The sequence below is a fragment of the Fusarium pseudograminearum genome, chromosome 1, assembly GCF_000303195.2.
Source record: "Fusarium pseudograminearum CS3096 chromosome 1, whole genome shotgun sequence".
Classification (NCBI taxonomy): Eukaryota; Fungi; Ascomycota; class Sordariomycetes; order Hypocreales; family Nectriaceae; genus Fusarium; species Fusarium pseudograminearum.
Window position 1 is genome coordinate 2,724,798 of NC_031951.1, and position 16,708 is coordinate 2,741,505.

General features: G+C 49.9%; 5 protein-coding genes across 5 annotated transcripts; 2 read left to right on the plus strand and 3 right to left on the minus strand.

Annotated features, from left to right (window-relative positions):
- Positions 1–385: 385 nt before the first annotated feature.
- FPSE_11641 (uncharacterized protein) lies at positions 386–1,159 on the minus strand (the record flags this gene model as incomplete). Its single annotated transcript, XM_009264758.1, has 1 exon — positions 386–1,159. The coding sequence occupies one exon, from the start codon at positions 1,157–1,159 to the stop codon at positions 386–388; it is 774 nt and encodes a 257-aa protein (XP_009263033.1).
- A 623-nt stretch (positions 1,160–1,782) lies between these two features.
- On the plus strand, positions 1,783–4,403 carry FPSE_11642 (uncharacterized protein; the record flags this gene model as incomplete). Its single annotated transcript, XM_009264759.1, has 2 exons — positions 1,783–4,150; positions 4,207–4,403. 2 exons carry the CDS (start codon positions 1,783–1,785, stop codon positions 4,401–4,403), a joined length of 2,565 nt encoding a protein of 854 aa, XP_009263034.1.
- A 453-nt stretch (positions 4,404–4,856) lies between these two features.
- On the minus strand, positions 4,857–7,269 carry FPSE_11643 (uncharacterized protein; the record flags this gene model as incomplete). Its single annotated transcript, XM_009264760.1, has 2 exons — positions 4,857–6,760; positions 6,810–7,269. The coding sequence occupies 2 exons, from the start codon at positions 7,267–7,269 to the stop codon at positions 4,857–4,859; spliced, it is 2,364 nt and encodes a 787-aa protein (XP_009263035.1).
- Positions 7,270–10,520: 3,251 nt separating this feature from the next.
- On the minus strand, positions 10,521–11,078 carry FPSE_11644 (uncharacterized protein; the record flags this gene model as incomplete). Its single annotated transcript, XM_009264761.1, has 1 exon — positions 10,521–11,078. One exon carries the CDS (start codon positions 11,076–11,078, stop codon positions 10,521–10,523), a length of 558 nt encoding a protein of 185 aa, XP_009263036.1.
- Positions 11,079–12,847: 1,769 nt separating this feature from the next.
- FPSE_11645 (uncharacterized protein) lies at positions 12,848–16,417 on the plus strand (the record flags this gene model as incomplete). Its single annotated transcript, XM_009264762.1, has 3 exons — positions 12,848–13,101; positions 13,190–13,383; positions 13,461–16,417. 3 exons carry the CDS (start codon positions 12,848–12,850, stop codon positions 16,415–16,417), a joined length of 3,405 nt encoding a protein of 1,134 aa, XP_009263037.1.
- Between the last annotated feature and the right edge of the window lie 291 nt (positions 16,418–16,708).

Sequence of the window (16,708 nt, forward strand, 5' to 3'; positions counted from 1 at the left end):
TAATTGTGTATTGACTGTACTTTCCCCCTTATTTTATCATGTGCGGTTTCAAGCATGAACCGTAATGCATCTGATGAAGTACCACTATTAGTTGACCCCCGGTAAATCGTAAATGCAGATCATTGTTGCAGCAGAGAGCAGGGGTCAGGAACCTAATGAATTTCTAAGCTTGCCCAGCTCGAAGGTAAATAATCATATGTTTGCGATGATTTCTCGTGGCTGTTTATGTTTGCAAGACCAGCCAGTCCCTTCATATTAGGACATCCTTTCCATATCCTTGTAGAATAAACATCCACCGCCCATCGCCTAGATTGCCCCGAACGCCATTAACACCATTCACAGGTGGTCCCGTTTATGCAGTTCCGTTGAATGGCAAGACGGGCTCCTAACCCTCTTCAGCCATTTCTTCGTCGACATCCTCACCGAACATGTCCTCAACAGTACCACCTTCCACACCATCTCCGCCAACATCCTCTGGTTCAGGGCCTTCGATACCCTCCATGGCATCGCCCCCTTGGTCCATCTCTTCTTCATCATCTTCATCATCCTCATCCCACACGTCCTTAAGACCCCAGCTCGTCCCACTAAGCACGAACCGTTCACTTGGTAGTCGTACGCCCCATTCACTTGGTACAATCTTTGGCAGTGCCACCTTGTTCCGCTCGCGCGCAAGCTCCTGCATGTATTCTTTGCTGATACCTCCACCGGCATTTCCTCCGCGCAATTGATAGCTAAGTCGGGCTGCAATGGCAAGTTTGACAGCGTTGGCCGTCACCGCGGCGTCGCCTGCTGGTGCTGAGATGGCGCCGGCGTTCGCTGATGGTTTGGAGCCTGCCTGCGTAACATATGGGTCGCCAGAGAGGTGGAGAGCATCGCTCAGGACGGAAGATGTATGGCGGTATGCGAAATCGAGAAGGAGAAGAGGCACGCGCGGCTCGTAAGCGGTAACTCCTTGCGATGTAAGGAGCAGCTCGATGAGACGAGAGTCGCGCGGACGAGGCGCGGACGTTGATTGCGCTGAGGGAGGGGGTGCATTCTGCGAGGCCGTGACAGCGGGTTGGCTAGACGAGGTAGCGGTAGTTTGTGTGTTTGGTACTGTCTGTGAAGTTCCTGCCGATGAGGCTGGGACCCCATTGGTCTGCGGCTGGCTTGATGACATTTTGGTAATGGTATGATGTCTGGGAAGCAAACAGGGAGTCGATCTCTAAGCTTCCACAAGGGTGTAAGGGTATCGAGGATGCGACCAGTCGTTAAATAGTCGAGACGGTCGCGCGCCTAGTATTCGAGTTTCGATTGATTAGTATTAATTGACGCGTGTGCTAACTGAGACGAATTCCGGCCGCAGTCAGTGAGCGAAGAGGAAAGCAATCAAGTCGGAAGTCATGCAAATGTTGAAAAGAGTGAAGTCAATAGATATGCCAAGCCAAAAAGCTTCACGAATCTCGAATTATGGTTTGCGACTGAGCTTCACCGTGGCATGCGCGTAGCACTTCGGAGGTTTTGATAATCCGAGGTTTTGTCGTGCCTCTGTGCACAGACCGCACCTTAAATACCATCCAGTGGGACAAGCCGGATTTCGAGGCGACTCTGGCAGGGAAAGAGATATATGGAGGGGCAATGGCTGCCCCACCAAATGCCGCCGATGCAGGAGGACTCATAGTCATTACATCAACTTTTTTCCCGAGTGGTTCCTTGACTCACAAATAACAACATCTCAACAACTTACATAGCAGAATCTTGTCTACTGTCGAAGTCAATTCAATTTGCCTGCCTCATTACAGTATGGAGACAACACTCCCGTTGCCGTTCCTGGTGAGCGTTGCCAGCCCCAACAATCAACCCACCAACGATGGCCTCAACCATCAAGAGATTGCTCTTCTCGGAGCTCCATTTTACGAAAAAGCTTCCAAGGATTGGGGTCGCCCGAGTGCTGGGACCAATGTCCACATGGACGCTACAGGCTTGAGCGACCCGGACGATGTGGTTGCTTTGCTTGATAGTGGAGTACGAACGGTTTTTGTAACCTCTGAATCCTACTCAGAGTACGAGCAATATGGCGCGAGAGTTATTCCTGCTGTCTCGTCACTCATTCTTTCTGCAGCTACAGAGCACGGTTTACTGGTCAAGGATTTCGACGTCTCGTCAAGTGACGTTGACAAGTTCATTGAAGTCGCGCAGTCCAAGCAGATCAAGAGTCTCTACGTTAAGCCCACTCCTGAAACCGATATCGAGAAATTTATCGAGGTGGCCAAGAAGGCCAACGCGATCCCAATTATCCCTTCCACACGATTAACGACCGATAAGAACGACTCGAGCCGATTATTGCTGTCGAAACTTATCGCCTCATACTGGAATTCTGACCGAACTGATGGACTGATCCCCACTGTTGTCACCGATGACGCAGGAATTGCTTTGGGTCTCGCCTACACCAGCGAAGAGAGCATTCTGGAGGCTCTACGAACGCAAACTGGCGTTTACCAGAGCCGCAAGCGTGGCTTGTGGGTGAAGGGACTCACCTCTGGCGACACTCAGGAGTTGCTGCGAATTGGCCTCGACTGCGACAATGATACTATCAAGTTCGTGGTCAACCAGAAGGGTCGCTTCTGCCACCTGCAGCAGTTCGGTTGCTTTGGAGATCTTAACGGTATCTCCGCGCTAGAGCAAACACTCAAGTCTCGTAAGGAGTCTGCCCCCGAGGGATCCTACACTGCTCGCCTGTTTTCGGACGAGAAGCTCCTCAGAGCGAAGATTATGGAGGAGGCAGAAGAGCTGTGCGATGGCAAGACCAAGGAGAACATTGCTTTTGAAGCTGCAGACTTGATCTACTTTGCTTTGACCAAGGCTGTTGGTGCTGGTGTTAGTCTCGCTGACATTGAGGCTAACCTGGACGCCAAGAGTCTCAAGGTCAAGCGCAGAACAGGCAATGCCAAGGGCAAGTGGGCTGAAAAGGAGGGAATCAAGACAGAGGAGACCCCAGCCAAGGCACCCCAGCCAGAAGCTGAAAAGCCTGATGATGGACGTATCGCCATGGAGCGAGCCGATTCTACCAAGATCTCCCAGGCTGACCTTGTAGAGAAGCTCAAGAGGCCTTCTCAGAAGTCCCCTGACGCTATCTTGAAGATCATTAAGCCTATTATTGAAGAAGTACGAACTGGCGGCGATAAGGCTGTCCTATCCTATACCCACAAGTTCGAAAAGGCTACCTCCTTGACGTCTCCCGTCCTCAAGGCTCCTTTCCCCAAGGAATTGATGGACATCTCTCCTGAGACCATTGAGGCCATCGACATCTCTTTCGAAAACATCAAGAAGTTCCACTCTGCCCAGCAGGAGGAGAAGTCTCTCCAGGTCGAGACTATGCCTGGCATCGTTTGCAGTCGCTTCTCAAGACCTATCGAGCGCGTTGGTCTCTACATTCCTGGCGGAACTGCTGTTCTCCCCAGTACCGCGCTGATGCTTGGTGTGCCAGCCATGGTCGCTGGCTGCCAAAAGATTGTCTTTGCTTCGCCTCCTCGTTCCGATGGCCGCATTACTCCAGAGATCGTCTACGTCGCCCACAAGGTTGGTGCTGAGAGCATTGTCCTGGCTGGAGGTGCCCAGGCTGTCGCTGCTCTTGCCTATGGTACTGAGAGTGTAACCAAGGTTGACAAGATTCTTGGACCTGGTAACCAGTTCGTCACTGCCGCCAAGATGCATGTCAGCAACGATACCAACGCTGGTGTAGGTATTGACATGCCTGCTGGTCCTTCAGAGGTTCTTGTTGTCGCTGACAAGGACGCAAACCCTGCCTTCGTTGCTTCTGACCTTCTCTCTCAAGCTGAGCACGGTGTCGACAGCCAGGTCATCCTGATTGCTGTTAACCTTAGCGAACAAGAGCTCCAGGCCATCGAGGATGAGGTCCACAACCAAGCTGTAGCACTCCCTCGTGTTGACATCGTCCGAGGCTCAATTGCCCACTCTGTTACTGTCCAAGTCAAGGACATCACAGAGGCCATGCGTATCAGCAACGAGTACGCCCCTGAGCATCTCATTCTTCAAATCAAGGATGCCGAGAAGGCTGTCGATCAGGTCATGAACGCCGGCAGTGTCTTTATTGGCCACTGGACTCCCGAGAGTGTCGGTGACTACTCTGCCGGTGTCAACCACTCCTTGCGTAAGTTCTTTCTTTCGCAATCTCACATATTCCATCATTGCTAACTAATACCGCAGCTACTTATGGCTTTGCCAAGCAATACTCTGGTGTCAACCTGGGCTCGTTCCAGAAGCACATCACCAGTTCCAACCTCACTGCTGATGGTCTCAAGAACGTCGGCACTGCTGTTATGCAACTAGCCAAGGTTGAGGAGCTCGAGGCTCACAGAAGAGCAGTTGAGATTCGACTCAACTATCTGAAGCAACAGCAGTAAAATAGGGATTAGAATACAAAAGGCGTATGTAGAGGATAGATGTGGTCAAAATGATGATTTTTTGTAGGGAAAGGGGTTTTGGGATTGGGAATAGAGTTGTTTCAATATGCAAACAATTTAAAATGCTGTAATAGTTCAAAAACACAAAAGACTTCCCAAGCAGTATTTTTAGCCTGTCAAACAACAAAAGCTTTTTGTCTGTACAACATGCCTTGAACACAAGTAGAACAAATGATAACGCCGCGCTATGCCCTAGTATGCCTAAAAAGCCTTCATCATGTTCCCTCACCCATTCCTGCGTCTACTTTCCATACTGTGCTTGAGCCAATATCGCCGTCTATGGACAATAACTTTGAAAACAAACTTGAATCCGTCACATTTTACTGTTTTTCTGGGGCAACAGCAACAGCCTCGGTGGCCTGTTCATGGTACTTAGCTTTCCTTGACTTCACTTCATTTCTCGACGGAGAGATGACCAACCCCTGTGATGTGCTGGGCGAGAACGTCCTCCTTAAGTTCGGCTGCCCTCTTCTTTCCAAGTGGGGTAGCGGTGGATGCATCCTCACCCTCCTCGTTGTGGCCGTCTTGGCCATCTTGGTCATCTTCGTAGATTTCGTCTTCGTCGTCCTCTTCGTAAGTTTCTTTCAGATCACGTGTCATAGACGCTTTCAGTTTCTCCTCATCGACGCTGCCACCCAACACACTGGAGGCTTCGGCAAATTCGTCCATGGATGCGCGGGAAATGTAGCTGTCGGCGAGTCCTTCGCCAATCTCATCGACATCTTCGTCAATTTCCACATCTTCGTCGTCATATTCTTCTTCATCATCTCCATACTCGCTGGTGGGTGCTCCTGGACCGTTGTCGTCCTCCTCATCGTCATCCCCATCATCACTCTCGCTTGCCGAAAAGTCGGCTACGGCGAGAGGGTCGTCTCTCCAGTACGTGAAATCAGTGTATTCCTCGCCGCCACCTTTTACCAGCGTGCTTACAGGAGGGAAGTAGTGGTCAACGACTTCGTTGATGTTCACGTAGCTCATCTTGAGCTTGTTAAGAGTCAAGAGATCCAAAGATACTTCGGAATTGGAATTGATGGTGAAGATGCGGTTTCGTGGGACATCGACGGTCCGGTAGGAAATTTGATCGGTCAATCGGTTTCCATAACCGGCGTAGAATGGGGTACGGTCGGGGCCGTACAGGTTTCTGATGTCTCGGAGAGTAGCCATCTTGAAAATATGTGGCTTGCGGAGATAGACCTCTCGCCTTAGAGCAGCCATTGTTCTGTCTGGGGACAGAATTGTTGGGCCAGGGGGCATTTTGTAACCCTCTTGCACAATACCAGCTAGGTATGCTCTGGTTGTATCTGATTGTCCGACGGATCGACTGGTCAAATACATGATGTTGTAGCCGTTGGCGGAGATATCGCTGTATAGCTTGGCAACGCCTGAGTGTGTCCAGTCACGACCGATCATGTTCAACACATGGCCAAGAGCATCCGACTTGGTAATAGTGCCGTCGATATCAGAAATGACAACAGGTGTCTCATGTCTCCAGAGATACATGTTGGCTTTGCAGGTAGCTCGGTTGACAGTGAATGCCATCGAGTTCGCGCCTGGCTTCAGCTCGAGATCCTTGAGTTGCTGACTAGTCAACCGCAAGGTTTTCGCATAGTTCCTATTGGGATCGCCTGAGTGGCGTGAAGAGCCTGGCGGCGTGCGAGGCGGGGTTTGCAAGTCCATGGGACCAGCATCGGACTCGGTACGTCGATGCAGGGGCATGGGCGAAGCGGTTGCATCACTGCTGTCGCTTTGGTATCCAGGGTCCGAGATAGCATCTGCAGCAGTAGAGCGGCGATGCGACTGTAGAGAAGCTTCAATGGTCTTGTTCATGGCAGCTTGCTTGGCCTCCTCGCTGCTGTAGATCCACAAGTTTCCTTGCTCATCGAACCCGAAAAGGGCGCCAATGTCATAGTTTCCATCCAGTTCCTCAGAAAGGATCTGGCGAGCCAGAATTTCAGCACGGAGAATGTCCTCTTCGTTACCCTTGAAACCGGTCATATCCAGCATCAGATCGCCACTGTCAGTGACCTTGGTGGGGATACTTGCCGCAGACAGTCCTTTAGACAAAGTCCTGGCACGTTGAAGCGCTTCGCCGGCGGATAGGGGTGGAGGACTGGCAGATCTCTCAGAAGCAAAATGTTCTTCATCGTCAGCAGAGCTGTTGCCGTCCAGGCCTCGGCTTCGGGCGCTTGGTCGAAGGACATCGTCGCTGTGTGGTCGTGTTATTTTTGCAGACCAGTCGCCGGACACTGGACGGACGCTGGGCAGTTCAGGGGAGGTCGACAGAGGGGTGATCAAGCCTGCTCTGCTATTAGCCTAGAATTCCACGGGCGACAGGTTCAAACTTACCGTTATCGTTCTCTTTCTTATAGAGAGCAGCAGGAGGCGGCCGTCGGGGCTTGGACTCAGAAGCGTCCAGTTCAAAAGCCTCTGGCTCCTGCAGATCAGAATCAGACTGTTCGGCATTGAGTGGTGGACTGCTTGCAGGACTAGAAGCAGGCGAAACAAGAGGTGATGTCTGTAACGACTGTGGGATTCTGTCTGTGGTCTCGAAAACGAAGAAGGCCTCGCCACCTTCGCCGAGCTTCATGGAATAACTTTGCTTGACACCATTGACCTTGAATTCGACCTTCTTGTCAGAAGGCCGCAGGAGAGAGAACTTTCCAAATCGGACGTGGAACGGAGAGCAGACTAAAGAGCCATCTTCGTGTTCGACGACAATGACATCAATAGCGCCGCTAAGAGTCGCGGGGTTGATTGAATTCCATGCTGTCGACACGGACTCGCTGAGACCTCGTACGTATTGCATCTTGCCTCAGACGGCAGAGGACGTCGTATGTTGGATGTCGCGATCTTTTCGATGTCTGTCGCAAGTTGGAGAAGTAGAGGCGGCTTGTCGCGGGGAGGTTGGACGACGATCCGTAGGGGCTCTGTGAAGCTGGCAAGGTTCTAAAGGGGAGGATGCGGCAGCAAAGAGCGAGAGCCCGGAGCCCTGTAGAAGTTTATCTGGATACCAAAAGTAAGAGTAAAGCGCACACCAGGTGGGAGGTATGTAGAAGAAATGCTCAAGGTTTGTCTGATATTAGAAAAGAAAACGGAATGGAATGCGGATTGTTGGGGGAGCAGTTCGCTCGAGCCAGTGGACGGAAGTACCGAGTACCTACAACAGGACGCTGGCTTGTGGTTTAGCGGGCCTAGGTTCTCTTTTTTTTCTTCTTTTTACCCCAGTCGCCCAGTCTTTTAGATCAGGTGAAGACGTCACTATAAAGTTGGAGAGGTTCAGTAACTTGGTAGGTTGGAAAAAGAAGAAGAGATTATTTGGGACAGTGAACACGAGATGATTGATGGCAATGTCAAAAACGAAACAAATATATGATGCTGATGCGACTCTAACTGTTGCGACGCAGCAAAAAGAAGCCTATCAGCTTCAGCATACATACCGTATAAAACAACAAATAATGACGAAGCCATTGTTACAGAAGAAAACCCAGGTACACACGTTGAGGGGCGTTCCACCCAACATGGCCCGTTGTCGTACCTAGTACAAAGACACTACCCCAGCTCGCAGGGGTCTAGACGTCCGCCAGAATCATGATGGATGCCCCAGCAGAATCTATCACATGGACGACTCATGCGGCCAAAGCTGCCGAGTTGAGACTTAATCATTCGGGTTTTCGGGTGGTTTCTGGCCTTGCAAATAGTCCTGTAAACCTGATTGATGGACAGGCACTCTTATAGTCGAGCGCGTCATTCACAAGAATTGACTTTGCTCGAGCCATTGATCGTCTTGTTGGTTGCTGAGAATTGGACAAGACTCTATAGGCTGCAGCGTTAGGGGATATTTTTGATGCACTTTGTTCAACAATTGATATGCATAGACAGTGCTGTCCCATGCTTACCCATGTAGAACATATCCATGCTTGGTACAAAGAATCTGACTGCACATGACTACCAGTCATTTATAGCTCGGCACTTTTGCTCCGTCAGGTTGGCGTTGGCTATGGTCATCGTCTGGCAGATTACCGACCTCGTTCTTGGTTATCCCATCTCAATTGGAGAAGATTTTGAACAATTTTCTAGTCATTCTTTTGCGCTCTTTCATCATATGCTTTACACGGATAGGTACTCTTGACCGCTGGATCAGCCGAGGTAGTCGACAAGACCCATAGGACAGGGCTAGGATTATGGTTATTTTATATCCATTCCATGTACGACTACAAGGGAACGAAAAATAATTACATGTGTAATTATAGTAGTTTCAGCCGGGCTGTCATGACTGCCTAGTACTGTGTCTAGTAACCTGTGCATGTGTATAGTGTATAGGGAGTCACAAGACAGTCGTTTACCCTATTCAAACTATCAACCATGTAGAGAAGCATTGAATTAGCATACCTACATACCAATCATGCATCCCGCTACCGGTTCGCATTGAATAAGACATGCATACCGTCTTGAACTCTTTTTGGGATGCAGTAGCTCTCAAAGGCTAGTTTCGTTGGTTGTCAATCATTTTATAAGAGTCAGTGGAGATGAGTGAATCTGCACATGAATAAGACGATTCCGAGGCAGACACTCGATTCATTGCTACTAAACCAGTGCCTTTTGAGTCATAACTCGTAATGGCAATCCATTTGGAATGACCTAATTCTCATGATTATTGTTTCCTTGATCTATACAGTCGTTTAGCCAAGAGTAGTGTGTATAATAGTTGATATCACTCTGCCCAATTGACGTTGATGTCATTGATCCATCAATTGTTCGCAGCCAAAGCTACTAAGGACTACTAAAGACAGATAGTCTGAAGTCTCCAGCATTCAAGGTTAGTAGCTAAAGACATAATTGCATGGCAAGCTAGGAACGCAGAAACATATTGATGTTTGTTGTGTAAAATGCTCGGTGCAGACGGCTTCACATGCTTTCCGCACGAGACGCCCAGAGTTAATATCGGTCCGTTCCATTTGAACAGGGATGACACCACCAAACTGGTGAACAAGCCCTTTCGGAGGAATATTGATGCATTTCTGGAAGCCCAGGCGCTAGACACCAACCTGGAAAAGGCCCTGAAAGCTGAAATTGAGGCGATCTCCGGCACTTGCTGTCAAGGCTGTCTAGTGGGTAACAGAAAGTTGAACTCGAACATTAGGGTAGAAACATAAACAACTTGAAGTTCGGGTTTTAATAAATTGACCAACTAACTTCGTCGCTTTTATCAAATCACTCGCAGATAGATATGCGCTGTACTGATCAATATGGATCCTGAACCAATCGCTTGTTCTCGTAAACGTCGCGTGTGTGATGTATTCAGTGATTCGTGTGGAAATCGCCTATCGTGCATCTCGACGCCTTCACACAATTATCTGTAAGATGCCCGAAACGGCAGAAAGCTACCTACATAAAGAGCCGTTAAGAAGCCAGCCATTGTGCCTTCCGTCCTAGGTGTAACTGCTCTGCCGGAAGCGTCATTAGTGACATTTTTTGCTATACCAACTCGCCAGCACTAGTAGTGAGGCTTGATCGTAAATGCGACCTAACATTGTTCGCGTAAACAAAGATGCCAGAAACTGAGGCGGGAGCACACCGTTGCTAAATACAGTGTATGCAAGAAAGGGATAACTGTCCTAATCAGACGAATTGTGAAAGCAGCATGGAGTGAAATTGTCGAATGTGAACCCCCAGATGACACGTACAACACGGTGTCTTCTCAACCAGCAACACTGTAATCCTGAAAGGAGCATCCCTGTGGCTGCAACCAAGACGACTGCCGGAGCGCGTTGATACTTTTGGCCTGAGTATAGCGTACATAACTTGACCCAACTTGCATAAATCTTGCTGAACATTCCGTAATTCTACTACCGTAAGCAAAACGGAGACGGCAAGTAGTAGGACCTTCAGAGTCACTTCCGTTAACTTTACGCTGTAGTAGCATTATGCCACTTGCTATATGCCATCCATATATGCAACAAGTCGCAAAGTAACTATAATAGCACTGTTCTTCTCGCCTTCCTCAATTCCCTCGGACATACTGCCTCGCTATCTCTTTCGCCATCGCTGTTGTAGGAATTATGAGGTATTGTCTGTGTAGTCCTTATTTTCTGAGAGTGCCTCAACAACAAGCTTTCTCATCTCATCTGTCATTGGAATGTTTGCAAGGTCAGAGACGCTGAACCATGACCCTTCAGAGTGCTCTGCCTGATGAACGCAGAAGTCTGAGCCATCGCCTTCAATCGTGACAACATAGCTGAATTGTCGGGCGTAGCGATGAATGATTTGCTCATCACCAGTCATGGGACCCTTTGCAGTCTTTGTCGTGGTGTAGCTGAATGTAGCAAGAGGCTTTAGGATTCTAGAGACCGCTAGGCCTGACTCCTCGTTGACCTCTCGTATTAGGGCAGCAAGAAGTGTTTCACCAGTGTCGACCTTGCCGCCAGGAATTTCGAACACATTCGGGTAGTACTTCTCGCGAGCGCTACGCTTCAGAAGCAGAATTTGAGTGTCTCTCTGTGGGTCATAGCTATTGCGTAGAACAGCAGCACCGACTGTGATCTTGTGGACTGTTGGCCCAGCACATGAGTCGATGCGTTTTTGTGCTTCGATGGCAGTCAGGCCGAGAAAGTTCATTTCGGCTCGAGGTGTATTAGGGGCTATGACATGTTAATAGCCCGCATCGCGCATTGCGTCTGCTCGGTAGACTCACCGTGTATCTCCTAAATCTGGGAATGCGTTGAGGATTGCGGGATGAAAGGGACAGTCTGGGCTGGGATTTTTGAGCGGGCTCTCTCGCCTCAAATCACGGCACGTCAGGGTCATACAAAGTTTGGGACAGACTACAGGTTGGGCTTTTGGTGGATGATATGAACCTTGTCGCCAAATTTAAAGCAACGCCCCGTAGAACAGCGCACTTAGTGCGTTTGAACTCAGCAAAGACGCCATCATTGCCATGGATGGAAAGAGCTGTGGTTAACTGCTGCGAAACTGCTTCACGGACGCTGGGAGTGACTATTGGCCATTCGAAGGCAAGGCCTTTGGGATGAGATTGGGGCTCTCTATTGCGTCGAGAGGCATCTGCATTCACAGCAGGGCTGCAGCGGTCGTGATGGTGAAAATTGGATGGTCTGAGTGACTCGGCGACCAAGCTACCATCTGCGGAAAGATGGCCATCACTGCTAGTAATCAAGATTGTATCGGCCTTCCTCATGCCATGTCTGATAACCTTGACAAAGTAAGGGATTCCAGCGTCTTCTGCGTTGTATTTCCAAGCGAAAGAACCGAAAAAGGTATCTACAGCATCATATTCTTGATGGGATCTGGTTACCGGTGCTTGAGCATACTCGACTTTGACAGGATGTGAAAATACTAATACGTCGAGTATTGCGTCGATGAGATGCCAACAAAGATCTTGAGAAATATCATCACCAGAGGTTTGACGCGCTCTCCAGCCTTGCGACAAGTCGTGGCAATAAATCTCTCGGTGGCCTTGGACGACTTGCACTTGGCCAATGAAGGGCAACCAGTCTTTGAGATCGCTATATCGGCCTTGAACCGCTGTGACCAGTCTGACATAATTGGCCTTCGCAAGGCGCTGATAGTCTTCAAGAGCCTCGGTTGTAAGTTTTGCGGGCTTCTCCTTGATGATGCTGCACCGTTATTCGGCTGGAAGAAATGTCTTGCGGTTTCTTAATCCCCTGAAGCCGGAAATGAAAAGCGCTTGATCATCTGCTTGCCAGATAGCGGCTTCTCTCTGTAAAGCCTAGCGCGCCCAGCCGAGGATAGGAGTCTTGTTCCGCGATGATTGGGTTCAATAGATAGAGGCATGTGCCGTGTTGAAGATATGTATAGCACTGAGATCAAACACTGTGCACCAAAACTGTCGAAGGCTGTCAGGCATTGTGTTGTTGTAGCCAGGATTGGTATCAGCAACAAGAACCAGGGCCTGGGCAAATTGACGGACAGGAAGCTTCGTATTTCGGTATTTCTCTTGTTGTGCTGAAGGAGAATAAGGTTGCTATGAGCCTGCGTAGGTAAAGAAGAGTCGCTTCATAGGGGGAGTTGTCAGTGCTAATTGGTACGGTACCAACGGCTACGCCGTTTCAGTATACCGTTTTGCTACGCTCTTCAATGCACAACGTGCATAAATGGTGCTCCGCCTTAGCCCGTGACTTTTGACTGAGCGAGAGCGCTAACCGGATTAGTTCGATACGACATGACATGGCTACATGGCAAAAACTACTAACCACCTACTACTGTTGCCATTGGCATCTGTCTCGAGGATCCATTCCCACACGACAACCTGGACTTGGAATTGGATCTGGATATAGATTTGGACTCTTCTTGGACGATTGGCTCGGTCTTCAACATCTTCAAGACTGAGACCGCGCTGAGCTGAGAACATGTCATGGGAGTTGCCCGTCTTGACTACTCTCATCCTCAGCGTACTTGGCTTCTGGTGGATTTATAGCCCTCGCGCCAGCTACCAGAAGGCCCTGCTCTACGCTTTCCTCTGCAGCCTCACCGTCCTCATCGATACTCGTCGCCTGCTCGAATACTTCTCTCCGGCCACGATCGAAGCACTGCTTGATTTCCGCATCCATGTTCTTCTGATCCATCATTTCAAGATGGTCTTGACACTTGGTGCTGTCGTTTGGTGAGTTTGCCCCTGCCCCTCTTGTCGAATTCGACAACACGACCCCTCTGTTTTGGATCGCGCTGACCAGTTGCCTCCTTTCTTCTAGGCTGCTGCATCGCTCGTGGCAGACATTATGGAAGCCTGTTCCAGATCTAATTAACATTCTCGGTGTCGACGTACCCGAACCTCCTGATGTTTCTCTCGCTGGCATTCGATCCGATGCTGCTACATTGAGTTGGACTCGTCCAGCCAGTAATCGACCGGTACAAAAATACACTATTCAAGTCAATGGCGTTCATGGTTGGTCCTACTGTCAAGATACTCACTGACCCCACGAATGGGGCAAATGGCACCTGGCTAACACGATTGGCGTACAGTTGGTGATTCACCTGGAAATGAAGTCGCAATAACTGTAACTGGTCTTAAACCAGATCATTTTTATAACATAAGGGTCGTTGCTGTCGGCCCGAATAATTTTCAAGCCGGAAGCAAGGTCCTACGCCTCCGGACTTTCGGAAAAGATGGTAGACCTCAATTGGGTAACTCACGCTTGCCTACCAGCTTTGCCAACAATGACCACCCTCACCCCAAGAATGGCGACGAAGATGACGATTCGGATTCGCAAAAGAAGCCTCCAGTGCCAACGGTCGAGGCGGCCCCGGTCCTTGACGGCAACAATGCGTCTACGTCTGATGTCACCGCCACTGTTCCAAGCCAGCGACGAAATACGGTCAACCGACGACACTCACCATCCGTTGCTAGCATGGATCAACCTCAGATTAAACTTCCACTCGTCGATGGCCCGGAATTGTCACTTGACGAACTGAACCGCCGATTCGAGTCGACCAGGAAGGAGGTTGACGAAACCCTTGCCCAATATGCCAAGGAGGAAGCCGAACTCCAGCAGCAGGAGGAGGAGCTCAAGCAAGAGAAGGAAGCCAAAAGACAGGCCTTGAAGGAGAAAGAGGAGCAGACTGCACAGCTCAAGGCCAACGTTCGTACGACCATGGAGCAGATGCGTGCGGCAGAGAAAGACCGGGCGAAGAAGGAGCAGCAGTTAAAGGACAAGGAAAATAAGAAATCCAAAGTCCGAGATACTGCTACCAAGCTCGAGAACGACATAGAGAGGATGAAGAAGGAGCGAGAAGGCTTCGAGGCTCAGAAGAAGGAGTTGGCAGCGAAGAGAGACCAGGATGGCCAAGACCTTGATGATTCTAATGCGGAACTGCAAGAGAATTGCGCGGAACTGGAAGCTGAGCTTAAGGAGAAGGGAAAACAACTCCAGGATCTAAAGGCTACCCGAGAAGAACTTCCCGGTGCCGACGATGAGCAGTGGAAGGAGAACGATATCATCGTACGGAAAGAGTGGGATGCAAGGCGAAAAGAGTTGCACAATCAGTTGGTAGCAGAAACCAAGAAGCAACATAATCTGGATCAGCAGATTAGGTATCTTAGGGAGGAACTGCAACACATGGGACTCTATTACAACAACCAGCCAGACCCTACTGCCATGGAGTTCGAGCCCTCGGGAGCTCCTCAGGACCCCCGAGACAGTGGAAACTTCGACTCGCTTTCCCACCTCAACTCGCCACCGCACAACCAGTTTGGACCACCTGACGACTCTTTCTCTGGATTCAGTCGCGCAGGATTCGGTCAAATATTGTTTATGGATCACAATGCGGCCGACAATGCTGACGACCATCAGTCAGAAGCCGATTTCAGGGCTAATGCCGGACCTCTCAGCCCTACTGCGCATTCTCTTATCCCCTCAGGAATTTTTGACGAGACATTTGAGGATGCTGCAGAGCATCTCCCAAACCAGTACTTGCCGGAATCTGTTACAGCTGCAGAAGAGGACCATCCGCAATCGCCACTATCATCGGATGGCCGCTCCCTAAACATGTTTTCCAGCCCTCATGGTTCATCTCACAACTTGCCCTTTCCCCAGTACAACGACATGGACTCCCAATCGCTCAACATCAACTCATCTCCCCAGCAGCCACCTCTTCCATCGAGTCACAGGCTTTCTAGCTTGTTGTCTAACTTTCAGCGCAGCAGGGGGCCAAAACCAGCAGATGTTGAAGGACCCGCGATTGGCAGTCTCAAGGCCGGCCAGAGCCAATCGTTCCCGCGAAGCACTGACGATCATGATATGCCCGGCAACAAGCGCAGAATAAGTTTCTCATGGATGAACAGGCATTCGGGGGCAGAACCTAGCAGGACGAGCATGGGCCCTACATCCAGGCCGTTCTCTGCTCGAAGGCTCAACCCGTTTGCCAGCAGCGCCGGAGCCCTCACAGGAGAAAACGAATCTCCAGACTCGCGGCCTGCATCGATCGCATCTACCGACCTCCCCCGGCCTTCGACCGACAGTGGCTCTATCTGGAATATTCCTGGTGACTTCTCCATGCTAGCCAAGAACCGAGTTTGGTCGCCGAATGAAGGACGTTGGTCTTCGAGGAACCCATCCCGCCGACCTTCACTTGGTGCAGCCCCGACCGTGCTTGAGACAACACTTGCAACAGCCAACGATGAAATCCTTGACGATGACGACCTGCTCAATCCTCAAACATCACCTAGCCAAGTGGGTGTCATCGGATCACGTCCTCCAAGTCACCGAGCGTCAATGAGCCGAAATCTCAACCCTGCGGCCCCCACGTTTAGGACACCTTCTTTCTTCAGCCGCCGAGATAGAGATGCAAGTCCAGACAGGGGATCGAAGGGCAGAGAAAAGCGCGGTAAATCCAAGGAAGGTCGCACGAAGGGTTTAGAGGCTTTGACCCCCACCATCGAAGTGCCACCTAATCTTGATGATTCGCCAACAAGCCCACGAATGTCTCGTGACGCACATTCTGTTCACACTCAAAATTCAGTATCAGAATCCCATGAGTCTTTGGATTTGGGCATGACAGCCTCAAACTCAACTACGGACAACAATACTGCGAGCCACAAGGATGCTGATAGCAGTGTGGTAAAAAAGCTGTTCAGAAAGGGAAGCTCAAGCAAGTTCAGCACACTGTCTTCCAGACTGAGCAAGGATTCCGTTCTGTTTAAGAAGGGGCCTGGTAGCAGCACATTTTCTGAAAAGAACATGTCAGAGCACCGTTCTAGCATTGGTGATGCTGACGATCTTGAAGAAGATATGGCCCAGCTTGGCCGTAGCTACGACAGCATGGCTAGCAGCCCGTCGATTGGTCAAGGCAGTTTTCGATCCAAGGATGCACCAAAGGAGGGCCGCATGGGAACATGGCGATTCTCGATGAAAAAGAAAAACAAGGAGCCTGCTGCGAAAGAGAAGGAAAGCATGGAAAATGACGGGCTCGTAGATGAGTAGAGAGGCACGTGCCGCATTCATATGCCGCGTAAAGCAACATAGGTAGCATAGCGTGGTTTAGGAATTTGCGTAGTAAAGTCAAGTATCATGTGTTGGGATTGTTGATGCAAAGCAAGATCATAGCATGGTTATTCGCAACGCTGATAATCACATCTAAACCATTGTACTTTTTGAATACATTTGTACTTTTTGAAGAATTGTCTTTGAATAATTTATGGTGTTTACTCTGATACATGCTTACCTTATTATCCAACGTTCAGGGGAAGTTCAGCCACGTAGTGGCATTTCCAG